This window comes from Chlorocebus sabaeus, chromosome 10, assembly GCF_047675955.1.
Source record: "Chlorocebus sabaeus isolate Y175 chromosome 10, mChlSab1.0.hap1, whole genome shotgun sequence".
Lineage (NCBI taxonomy): Eukaryota > Metazoa > Chordata > Mammalia > Primates > Cercopithecidae > Chlorocebus > Chlorocebus sabaeus.
In genome coordinates, this window is record NC_132913.1 from 69,717,897 (window position 1) to 69,730,930 (window position 13,034).

The 13,034-nt window shown below is 36.5% G+C and overlaps 1 protein-coding gene across 9 annotated transcripts in view; it reads right to left on the reverse strand.

Moving 5' to 3' along the window:
* Positions 1-13,034, reverse strand: part of PDE1A (phosphodiesterase 1A) — a 389,378-nt gene that overhangs the window by 294,632 nt on the left and 81,712 nt on the right. Inside the window, exon 1 of one of the 9 annotated variants that reach the window (XM_007965550.3) lies at positions 2,387-5,115. The exons of 6 other annotated variants lie outside the window; for them this stretch is intronic. In XM_007965550.3, coding sequence (XP_007963741.1) covers positions 2,387-2,439 — 53 coding nt within the window. In that variant the 5' untranslated portion in view covers positions 2,440-5,115. Of the gene's footprint in view, positions 1-2,386; positions 5,125-13,034 lie in introns of those variants that run through there. 2 more of the 9 variants (XM_007965552.3, XM_073019856.1) reach the window with 2 other exon arrangements.

Here is a 13,034-nt window from a genome sequence, read left to right on the forward strand (position 1 = left end):
TCCCAAAGTGCTGGGATTACAAGCATGATTACGAATATTTGGCCAGGGCACCTGGTCAAATATTTCTTAATGACTGAAATTTTAAATTACTTTTAAACAGCCAAGATACCATTTTCATAAAATGTCCATTAAGCTTATAACTGGCCCCACTAGCACACATAAAATACACTGGCACAGATTTTCCTGTAAAGTGGATTGAGATTTAGTGTGCAAAGCCCCTAGAAAGTAGAGTGCAGTTACAAGTACATATTGAGAAGGAAAGTTCTGGTACATGGGTTTCTGAAAAGTCAGTCTTGAGAAAGACGTCTCAATGTGAGAGGCCAGACAGCCCAGGGAAAGCCTCAGAGAACAAGGTGCCTAAGAAAGGAAGCTGACAAAGAAAACGAAGTGAGGCATGAAATAAGAAGCAATGCATCAAAAGCAAGCTTAACTCACTGCCAGCTTCCCTAAAAGTACAACTAGCTATTGGGAAGTCTGTGTTATGGAAATCAGCTCCAAACTTTCTCTGTGTAATTAAGCCTAGTTATTTGAATCTTTTAAGATATTCTCCATCTCCCTTTTCCCTCATCACAATAATACCCTGGTAAAAGCAATGCTAACTGTCAATGTGCCAGATGACCAGTAAATCCTGCTCCCACATATAGCTTTAATCTGTTGTCAAAGACCCATTTCTAGACTTACTTGTAACAATTCCCTGGTGAAAGTATGAGAGCACCAGGATCATGAAGCAAATCACTTGAATTTGACAAATTTCATTCTAATTATCTGGGCAAAGAATCTCAGCTTCCACAAAGTTCTATTCTTTACATAAATAAGCACAGACGTGCAGTTAAGTTGCAATCCACCTGCCCGTAGCACCTAAGCATATAATTAACTAATCAGGAAGAAATGAGGATTTGGCATAAATCAGTGGTGAAAACCAACTGCTTCAATCCCCACAGCTCTCCAAAGGGGTAATACAATAAAGATGATGGTTAGGTGGATCTGATTTTACCCAACACAACCTTGCCTTTCCAAACTGCTGCGGGTGCCCTCACTGGTGTTGTGCCTCACTGGTGTTGAGTTTAGAATCATCTGGGCAACTATCATGCCTTTTTGAAGTTGCACGTGCACTTGGGAAAATATAGATACTACATACAATTGGAAGAACTTTTCAGGAAATATGGTAGGTGAATATATTTTGGGGGTCATTTTAGATTTTTGATTATTTACCAACATCATTGCATAAGACTTACGAAAACATATTTAAGTAGGTGGGAATTATAATACTAAATCCATATACATTAATTTAAATATAATTTATGTTCAAAGGAAGACTTTAAAACAGATTCAAGCTAACATCTTGTTTTAAGCATTACAAAAGTATAATGCTGCTATTAATAATTCAGTGCTAATGTTTAATCAATACATAAAAATGGCCACCTTTTATAGAATTATATTCCTCGAGGTCTACTCATTCATTATGTAGAAACCAGAGACATTTTGCTCATACGTTTTATCATCCTGTATTTAGTTCCAGACCAAAACCAGTGGTTGCAACTTGACTTTAACATTGCTAACATGTAGTATCTCTGCTTTATTTATAATATTATTTTGTGGAAAGAACAAAACTGATATATGACTGACTTTCTTAAAAATCTTCTGTTTTAAGGTGCAAAAAATAGTGTTCAATTTCTAGATACTTTTAAATGACTAATTTTTTATTATAAATTCTAAAGTACATAATAGGTAACTAAAGAATCCAGAATTAAAGAGTCAATGAAGAAACTGCTGCTTTCTTAGAGAAAGGGTGTACCTCCCTCCAAAATTAAACTTTAGCTCAATCCATTACACTGTATCTACATTTCGCCTGGTCATAGATTCCACCACAGTGTAAATTTTTTCCTAACACCCTCTTGTTTAACTGCTGGTCTGATATTCCTGAGCAAGCTGTAAAATGTGCACTCTAGTAAAGTAGCTATCAAGTTCAAATTTATCTCCTGACACTTAACTCCAGAAAGGTGTAGTATTCACAGCACTGAAACACTACTCTTGCCTGTAATCAGTTGAAAGAACTAAGCACAACGTTTCCTATTTAGAGGGCTGTGTAACAGCCCACAGAAACAGCTACAGATTGCATAACGTTTCCAAAGTTTTTCCAGTACTATGTCATTTATGTGCTTGAATAGTTAAGATGTTTTTTAAATGTATTTTCAGGAGTTGATAAGAGTTTGTACACAAAGTTTCAGAAAATGAAAAATCAAAAGGCTCCCTTGGTGTGCCTGAAGTTAAACTTTAAGCACTCTTGATTGCGCTTGATTAGTGGCAGAAACCCCAGATTAAGGATGAAGGGAGAAACTATTTTTCCTGACAGCCCTAGAGCCACCTGGGATGCAGCATTACTTACCTAAAGATGGGTCTTTGGAGATGTTTCTTCCTGATTGTGACATGGTCATCCATTTAAAGCTGAAGGTTTAACTTCTTCCTGGAAACCACTCCAGAAACTCCAGAGAGGAAATGTGGAAGCTTATTCTGATCTATTGTGCTGCAAGGAGCCCAGAAAGAAAAAGTAGTTTCCTCTTTCTCTTTTTGGGTGCTGGGAGAAAACTTCCCTGCTCTCTGCCAGCTGAGCAGTGTGTCCATAGAGGCCACATAAGACAGGCACGTTGGGGCACTCCCCCACAGAGCAGGGTGTGCAAAAACCACCAAGAGTCACGTTGATCCAGGCAAGAGAAGTGTACGGGACCCTCCGAAACAGAACAAAACAAACAGAAAACTTCCTGCCCCGGTGTCATCCAGGTAGAAACGCCCTAAGTTATTGCAGCCATGAGAGCTCTCCTTCCACATGCTGGTCAAGCTCCGAAAGGCTAAGTCCCTCCCTGTCTTTAAAACAGACTGTTCTGAGGCTCAACTTTTTTTCTTCAAAATAAAAGTTGTACAGCTGGTTCAGCAGCCCCATGTGAGTACCCTCTGAAAGTTTGTTCTCTTAAAATAAGAACTCTATACAAATTAATGAAGAAAGATAGGCTGGGTTTGCATGGCTGGCTCTGCTTCAGATTATAATTATTTTACAATCTTGCTTGCGTTCATGCTGGCTGAAGTGTGGAGACGACTCATCATTTTTAGCACTTATAATCTAATAGGCTCCTCTTGGCTGAAGTTGAAGATGCCATATCAACTGATAGAAGCCCATGTGAAGCTGACCAGAGCTTCAAAAGTTAGAAAAACAAAAAATGTTAATTTCTACTGGTGACATTATACCCAGATGTCTGTACCCAAATGTGGCTTTCCAACCAAGAGGAAATATCTCTCGCAAAAAAGAGATGGAAACACACACACACAGCCACATGCTTTTTTAACAAAAAGTCCCTCCAAAGTGCCCGGTAGCCTATGGTTTATATATTATATGATGAAATTTGGATTTATAAAAGTAAAAGGAAAGCAAAGCAGGTATAAAAGAATTTGTGAACAACTGAAAATAAATGATATTAAAAATTGTTTTCTTTTAGAAGACAGATTTACACTGCGGGAACTCTTATTCTAGTTCCAGATAAAGGGAATGCTCGTATTTTAATGTAACTTATTTTGGAGACCTTCCTGTATCTGAATCACTAACAAAGCTCCTGTTCAGTCAATAATGTCATAAGATTCCAGATCAGAGATTTGTAATAAACTAAATCATTTCAAAGCATGATTAGAATGTTTTAAATATATGCATGTAATAAGGGGGCAAAATGAGTAACATGCATGCCTTTAGTTGAATGATCCATAAAAATAAAGATCAAATGTCACAAAGGAGGATACAATCTGTAGTTATTGGCACTCTCCAAATACTTACAGGGAGAAAGATCACCTTTTTATTTTCCTCCCTAAGGAGAGATAAGGAAGGAGAAGAGAGTTATAAGGGAATCATGGATTTTATTGAGCCGTCCTAATCCAAACTAGGAAATGTAATCAGTCTGAGAGCATTAAACTAAAAATAAAATAAATGGGTTCTAGTACTAGTTCTATTGTAAATATAACAGGCCATTGAGGGCAAATTTCTTGACCTGTCTGAGCCCATCTTCTTGTTTGTAAAATGAAATTATAATATTAATTGAATTCTATATTTCCTTCCAGCTTTAATGGTACTATCATGTTATTTCTAAATATGATTAGTCTGCATCTTGCCAAGATACTGTCATAGAAGTTATGACACCTGATACTTACAAAACTACACTTATTATGTACCATTATAAATAAATAAGGAAGCTATAAATAAAAAGATGATTTTATATTACATATAACATATTTATACAGATATTACATAGTTATATAGTGACATCTATGCCACTGTTCTCTTTATGATCAATAAGTATCCAATGATAAATTCACATGTGTGCTATATAGCAGTTAAATACACAGACCATCTATAAACAAACTTAGATGCAGACCTTTGAAGCAGACGCTTTATTATTACCATATGCTTTGGCTTTCTTTGTATTTAGGAAAGCACATAAGTAATAACATATTGTACAGGTCTTCTGGAAGAGTTTTTGCATTTGTGGGTAGCATTCAATTTCTGTAGTCATGGTTTACCTATATTACCATTAATATAGCATAAATATTCCTCCTGAGGGACAATTCAAGAAAATAATTAGCCCATCAACTTTTAAAAATTAACTTTCATTTTGTCTTCTTTTGAATTGGAAATGTGAGACAATTTCTACATGAACACAATGGAGGGAACTCAAGACAAATACTAATAAACATCTAGCCAAGGTACAGTTCAAATGGCAAGCAAGTATGCAATATAACTTGAAGCCCAAAGGCTTGATTACCAGCTGAAGAATCTGAAAGTTGTTAATCACAGGAAATCCATAACATACTTCATTACCTTAGGTTTATATATATATATTTTTTCTGTGATTACGTTAGAAAGTTTAGATTCACTTTATGGAAAGCACTATATTTAAAACCAATCTTAGATCCTACAGAGCATTCAGATGACACCAGTAAATTAAATATTCACTGGGCACAAAGAAAAATATGTATTTCTTAAATGTTTTTATTAGCTTTTTCTCAAAGAACATTTAAATATAACATTGGAAAAAAGTTGACTTTATCAACTTATTCAACTTTAATGTAGTATTCAATAAGACAGAAAGATTTCATGATTATTAATTAAATTACAAAAATATATTCCCTACGTTAACACAACTGTAGTGTGCAAAATACCAAAATATATGCCTACATAAAAAGGCCAAGTCTCTTGTACAATAGACTATAATTTATTATGAATAGTTTTTTTCCTGAGGGGGGTCAGAAAAGGTGTTTTTATTTTTCCTGTTGTGGAAAAGCAAAGTCAGGCTGACTTTGTCTAACACGTTCACACACATACGCTACCCAACTCAGTGCTGTTAGAAACTGTCCTAACTGGTGCTCAATAAGTATGTTAATTTGCTAAAACACTCAGCTGAAACCAACTCATTTTGTGTGACAAAACGCATAGATTAACCCATGTAACCTTTCCAACCAAAAGGACCCTAAGAGTGTCGTGGTATTTTCCATTAAGCATCATGGACAAAAGGTGAGCTTTTCTTTTCCTAATTTCCTTCATTGTTATTGTCTGGCTGTGTTTGTAATACACAAGTGCCAAAGCATGCAATGGCAAAAAGGTCATTTGATATTATGCCATCCCAAGCACTGGAAAATGCATGGGTCTGCAGATTCTCAGTTTAACCACGTAAGTCTAGTCAAATAGCACGTGAGACCACATGTGTGTTCTTTTTGTTAAACAACATTTAATTCAACACAATGTTACAAGTTATATATTTTAATGAGCTTTAAATTAAGTGCAGGAGGGTAAAGAAAATGCAAGAAAGAAAGGATTAGATGGCATTTTAGGTTTTATCATGACACATATATGATATTATCTTAATTAAAAAAAAACACAACACTGCTTCTTTTACTCTTCCTTCTCTACCATTCACCAAATTTAAAGCTAGCTTTGTGTATGATTAGAGTACCTCACACACCTAAACTCCAGTTTAGTTGTTGCCAATCTTTTCTCTTTTTTTGATATATCATACATGAAAGATGAAGTGTACATGTGATCCTCTCCCAGAAAAGTTCCAAGGTCTTGCTAAAATCATGAAAAGCGAAACATGGGCATTAAATGCAAACACTACTATAGTTTTCATTTGTCATAACTAGAAATATCACGTCAATAAAGTGGAACACCACTTGGTCAACTATACCATGAGATAAATGGCAGGGTGTAAATTCTTCCTCATAAACTAACCATAACTCCATCCCTTTACCTCTAGAGGAAAAACTACTGCATATAAGTGAGTGAGAGTAGAATCATTTTTGAAATAACTTAAATCTGATTTATCCTTCCAAGGTAAGTCATTCACAACTTTCAGCATTTTGTTAATTCTTTATAACACATTTCTTGCTACAAGTTTTACAACTGACTAAGAAATAGTAGATACATGATAGAGCTGGGATTTGAACTAAGATGTCTCATTCCTGAGCCCAAGCTTTTACTCCTTACAGTAGACTGTCATCTTGGCAAGCACTCTGTCTCTGGGGTCACTCAGGATCTTTCTGGGCTGTGTTTAACATTCTATTGGGAGAAGAAATAACTAACCACTCTAGAGAGTCTCTGTTCTTCTTCTAACCGCCTGCCCTACTCAAGTGTCATAACATCGCCAATTATGTTCCCAATACCTATAAACACCAGCCCTAGAAACACTTCCAAAGGGCCCTGATTCACTTGATACCAAGGTGAATTGAACAGGCTTATAGATTATCTCCTGCTAAGATATGAATGAAAGTTCTGTTCTATTATAAAGATCCCTAGACTAAAGTCAAAGAACATATATTTAAACCCCAGCTTTAGCGGCAAGTTTCCCTTCAACTCCCTAGTCAGTTTCCTCACTAGTCAAACTAAGAGGTTGGACCAGATGACCTCTAAGATCCTTTCCAGCTCTAAAATTCTGTGACTCTCTGACTAACCCTATGATAAAATGTCAAGTTCTTTAAATTTAGTGCCCAAGCAAGAATAAACTCTGTAGTCATTTTTAACTTTCCTTAACCACAACAAGGTCATGCATACCACCGGAATACTTTTCATCTCCATTGTCATAGGATTAAAAATACAGCACATTACTCAAATGTGAAAATAAGTTACAGCATCTTTTTTTTTTAATTGAGCTGTTGCTTTTTCTTGTTGTTGTTTTCCTTGTAGCTTCAACCAGGAACTACCCTCACTAAGCTCTGGAAAGTCAGGGATTAGTGTCTGTTGTATTCCCTGTACATGGTATATAAAACACGCTCACTGGTTATTTGTTAAGGGAATGAATACATGAACAAAGTGATCATTAATGCTATCTCATCATCTTTTTATATAAATACATATTCTTTTTCTAAAAACTCAGTCATATCTGTTAAATGTGTAATCTTTCATATTTCCTCCAGCCCATTGTTTTTCTTCAAGGAGACACCTGAGTTTATAAGGAAGTGGGTTTCTATGACCTTGGGGTGGCAGGAAAGAGGTGGTCTCAGCCCCAAACCTGTAGGTCCCTGATCTCCTTTGTGTCCTCTGGTCTCTGCAACTATGTCCCTTGTCTGTCTTGTCACTTGGTTTCCTGCACACATCTACAGCTAAAATTCATGGCTTCTCTGATCAATTGCCTCAGTTTGGGAACCTTGGTCATTTGTCATGGATTGCATGGATTGAGTCAATCTCAGCCTTCCTTGCTGCTTCAATATCCTCTAAGTCTCATCCACACCCTCCACTTGGATCTCTATTGAGGCTATTAAACCTTTGGCATCTGTCTAGGACGCCCTAGCCTCTTGCTGTGGTCACGGCAGGCTCATGACAGATAGACTGCCCCATCTCAGCTAGCTTTTGACATCCTCACAGGGCTAACAGAACTTCCTGAGCTTCCATCCCACACAGGTACTGAGGAGGACTTAGGATTGGCCATAGCATACCTCTATTTTTACTCTGTCATAGCTAACTCACTAAATCACAGCAAAATCCACTCTGCTTTAGCTTTTCATTTTCAACCAAACCTGCTCCTCCTCTGGGATTTCATCTTATAGGAAAGAAGTCCAAATACTTTGACCATTTGCACAAAACACCTTCCATTGGGGGTTCCCTTTTCTATAATTCATCATGGCAGAAGAGATGCTTTTCCTATCCTATGAGGCAGAAAATATCTTAATTTATCTCTTGTATGCCTTTCATCCATCTATAACAGATCCAATGTTCAAGTCTACAGGCCTTGATCATGTATATCAGGTAGAGCTTCAAAGATTTGAGAAATAATTTTTGGTGTGAACAAAGTCTGGCTTTCAGAAATATTGTCTTAAAGGGGCTCAAAATTTCCATTTAGGTTTTCAAAACTGGTCCACACCTGTGCTTCTGGTCATACACATCAAAATGGAAGAGAGACAAAGATATTATCCCCATATATGATGAAGCTTTCTTACTCATTTCACGGAGTGCATAATGAGGACAGCATACCACAACATCCACGTTCTGCCTGATTCAGCCCTCATGTACTTGTAGCTCTCATCTCAAAACCCTGACCTTTGGATCATTCCCCACCAGCTGTGCTGGCATTTTGTGCCTTAAACACTTCACGTTCTTATCCTGCCTCTTCTGTAAATACTGTTCCTTGTGTTTGAAATGCTTTTCATCCTGCTCATTGCTCAGATATCATTGCAGTGTCCCTCTTCAGAGATGTGACTCCTGATAGCCCTATTTTAATTTCATATACCTGTACCTGCACTTTTTTTCCTCCCTCAGCAAGTACCATAATCTGTGTGCATCATAATCTGTTTAATTTTTTATTCACAAATGTATCTGTTCAATGCATGAATAAATCCATTCTGCAGGATGCAATAACTGAGGAAAATATCAGAACATGTAATTTACCCTGACTACTATAAAAATAAACCTAATCAAGTTATACCAAAAATATATTTTTCTCATATATGTGACTGTAAGACCCTAAAAATAGACTCACTGATCTCTTGCAATGTTTCAAAACATTTCGTAAAACTTACATTCGTGTTTCATATTTGCCATTACACTTCTTCAAATCTGGAGCTTTACACAAATGAGAGCAAATACAATGGCATCTTAGTCCATGTTGTGCTGCTGTAACAGAATACTTGAGACTAGGTCATTTATAAAGAACAGAAATTCATTTCCTCACAATTATAGAAGCTGGGAAGTTCAATATCAAGGTGTCAGCCTCTGGTTTAGTGAGGGCCTTTTTGCTACATCCTCAAATAGGCAGAAGGCAGAAAGGAAAGCTAATTGAAAATGAAGCCTTTTTTTTTTTTTTTTTTTTTCCTGAAAGGGCCTTAATCCCATTAAGTGGGGAGCAGCCCTCCTGGCCTAATCACCTCTGAAAAATCCCTACCTCTACTACCACACTGAAATCACCTGAATTTTGGAGAGGACACATTCAAACCACAGCAAAAGAGAATTGTAAAATTAACAATACAACTGACAATCACTTTGAAAATGGTTCTCAATCTCACCAGAAATGTTTTCTATCTCAGGGGAAAATTTTCTATTCATTCAGTAGCTTTATACTAGATTCCCTTGACTTGTGTATCAGACTCAGTTTATTGACCACAAATTCAATAACAAAATACACCGGAATTATTATTTTCTTAGATTAATTAATAATAAAGTTCATATTTATAGTTTCTAATGACAAAGAAAAGCTGTTCCCCAAATTGGCTAACTCTCTGGTCAGTTAAATCCATCAGAAACAAGGATTTCTACGTCAAAAGTAGAAGAAATTCCTCTTTGTCACTGAAGTGTAGAAGCAGATCAGTTAAAGTTTGACTGGCTCCAATTAGCACTCCCACCAGTTCTGACAGCCTTAAGTGCTGCCCGTCAAAAACCTTCCTATAAGTAGTGTAACATTCTATGAAAACATTGACAACAACAACAACAACAAAGGAAATAATTTAAAACAGATTCTCATAGCCAAACATCCATTGCTCAGTGTGTAATCAACCAATATATAAATCTACTATTAAAGTAAATGGCCTTTGTATAGTAGGTAGTTAAAGGAACATTGCAAAAACAAGTCTCCTTAATATAAAATTCTCTTGAGTCAGAGGTCTAAAAAGGAGATGGCTGAACAGGGGCTTGAAGGATGAATAGATATTCAATAAGCAGGATAAGAAGAGCAAGCAGAGTGTTTCATAAGCCCTAAGTGTCATGCAATAATACATGATTTCGAGTGCACATGGTGGGTGAAACAGTGTGGTGTCACTCATGCGGCATTCGCCTACAGAGTTACAGAAGCTCACACCATCACATAAAAAGAGGGGCTGTAATTAGGGAAGTGATCCATGTGATATCAAAGTTTAAAAGCATGTGATTCAGAGGTTTACTCCCCAAACATGCCAAAGATATTCTTATCTGCAATTCTTCAGTCAGTGGAAAGCTGTTCAAAAGTAGCTGCATACTGAGACTTGGTTAGCTTCTCTGAAACTATGAAGTCCATCACTAAATCAACAACCTAACTTCAATATTGAGTCCTCCTTACCAGCTTTCCTCCATATTTTAAGTTTGGCTTCAATATGATCCTAAATTGGATTAGTAATTTTTTAAGTCTGCTTAAGCTTTCAGTAATGCTTATGAATAAATGTGCAGAGCTACAACCAAGAAATGAATTGAATCAATGTCAGTAACGGAAAATTTCCAAATGCTAACCTATTGACTTCTCTAAGCTTTGAGAATTAGACAGCAATAGATTTAATCATGACTCATACTGACTGAGTAGAAGCATCCACTGACTTTGCCAGACTTCCAATAGTGTGTTTGGTAAGGTTCTGTGTAAATAACCCAAATGTATAGATATAGGTTACAACCCTTATTACCTTTCTAATAAATATCACACATATTTGTACCCTCACTCCTTAAAAAATTCATTCTAGTTTCAGCTTTTATCTTTGCTTCTACAGAATACTCCCTTCACCCCAAGTGCACTGTAATAATCTATCCTTGGCAATCTCATCTTTGGAATTACTATCTTCTTTTGAATATCAATGTATCATTACCATTAACAGTTCTACGACATGCCATAGTTACCATTTTTTTATACTTTTATTGTATTAAATTTAAAATTCGAATTCCATATAGGATTTAAACTGGTCAGTAGTGCTTTCCTAAGCCCCATACTGGACACATTATTTACTGCATCATCTATTGCATGGCTTAATACCAGAATAGAATACGGGAAATCAAGTCTATCTTAGAAATGCTGCATCTTTTTCAACACTATGAACCTTCATCTTGCTCTATGGTACTAGAAAATAATAATTTTCCCTCATCTGCTCTTTTCTCTACATGACCCAATGGAAAATGTGGAGGGAGGAAAGTTGGGAGGTGTTTGGCAGTCGTTTACTATGTGTCAGGTACTATACTTTATATGCCCTGTTTCAGTTAATTCTACATAACACACCTGAAAGGTAGAATATCATATCTTCATTTCACACTCAAGACAACTAGACTTTAGAAAAGTTATATAATTTGCCAAAGACTGTATAGTTTGTATATTATAGTAATAGGTTTTGAATGCAGTCTTTCTGATGCTGACATCTTTGTTCTGACTAACATATTGCACTGCCTCTCCATGATCATATTCTTAGTTTTAATAGCAGCCTGAAAGAAAAAAGCACCTTGGCCAACCATATTTTTAAAGTTATAATTCTCTGATGATTTAAATTAAGTTGAATTCTAGCAGGACTTGAGACTTGATTTCAGAGACACATTTATCTGGTTTGGGTCAATCTCACAATACAAGCCTTGCATGTGGATGGATCAATGAACCATGCAAAGCAGACGACTAAATATTTGGAGGCTTTAAAGTTCAAATTTTCCCATTTGTTTGCTGTATAATCTTCCTTGAATAAAGGTGTATAAACAAAACTTCTGGTCAAAACATCACTGAGAAACTCTTGGGGAAAAAAATCGTTAGTAAATGTGCAAATGAAATTGTGATATATATCCCCAATATGCAGAATGGGTCTCCAACACAAAGGTGTGTCTGTAAGGTAATTTTCTCTTTGAAATCATGTTTGCAGCCACTCAAATTGTAAAAAGAATTAATTGATTAGTTAAAATTCTCTACCTTTAGACTGGGCACAGTGGCTCACGCCTGTAATCCCAGCACTTTGGGAGGCCGAGGTGGGCGGATCACGAGGTCAGGAGATCGAGCCCATCCTGGCTAACATGGTGAAACCCCGTCTCTACTAAAAAATACAAAAAATTAGCTGGGCGTGGTGGCGGGCGCCTGTAGTCCCAGTTTCTTGGGAAGCTGAGGCAGGAGAATGATGTGAACCCGGGAACCAGAGCTTGCAGTGAGCCGAGATTGCGCCACAGCACTCCAGCCTGGGCGACAGAGCAAGACTCCGTCTCAAAAAAAAAAAAAAAAAAAAAAATCTCTACGTTTTTTCTAAATCACTTCATAAGATGTTTCACCTTCACTGAAAAGGCTAGATAGGCTCCATTCATAGACTTGTAAAGCTCAGAGTTACTTATGAGATTACCTAGCCCCTATATCCAATAAAAGAGCTGTTGCCATTACAGAGCACATATGTACCAGGCACCACCGAGGATTCTACAGAACCTATTACACTGAATTCCCCAGATGACAATATGGGACAATATTAGTATCTAATTTTAGAGATAGCTAATATTGTACAGCTGGGACTGACAAAGCAAAGATTTGAACCTGGGACTGCTCTTCACCAGAGTCCACAGAATTAATTACTAGTGCTTTAATTACTTGTAGGGTTGGGTCCATCTAATATGATTCACTTTGATTCTTTCTCTCTGTTTCTTACAATCATTTTATATTTTTATCTTCATCATTTTCTTTTCCTCTGTTTCATAAATAATTTTCTTTTCCAGTGGTAAACATCAAGTATATTATTAACTAATTCTTACCTTAAGTTTATGGAGATTCTGAACTCACTTCTCTTGGTTGTTCTGCAAATACAGAACAATGCTGTTGTTTTGAATGTAC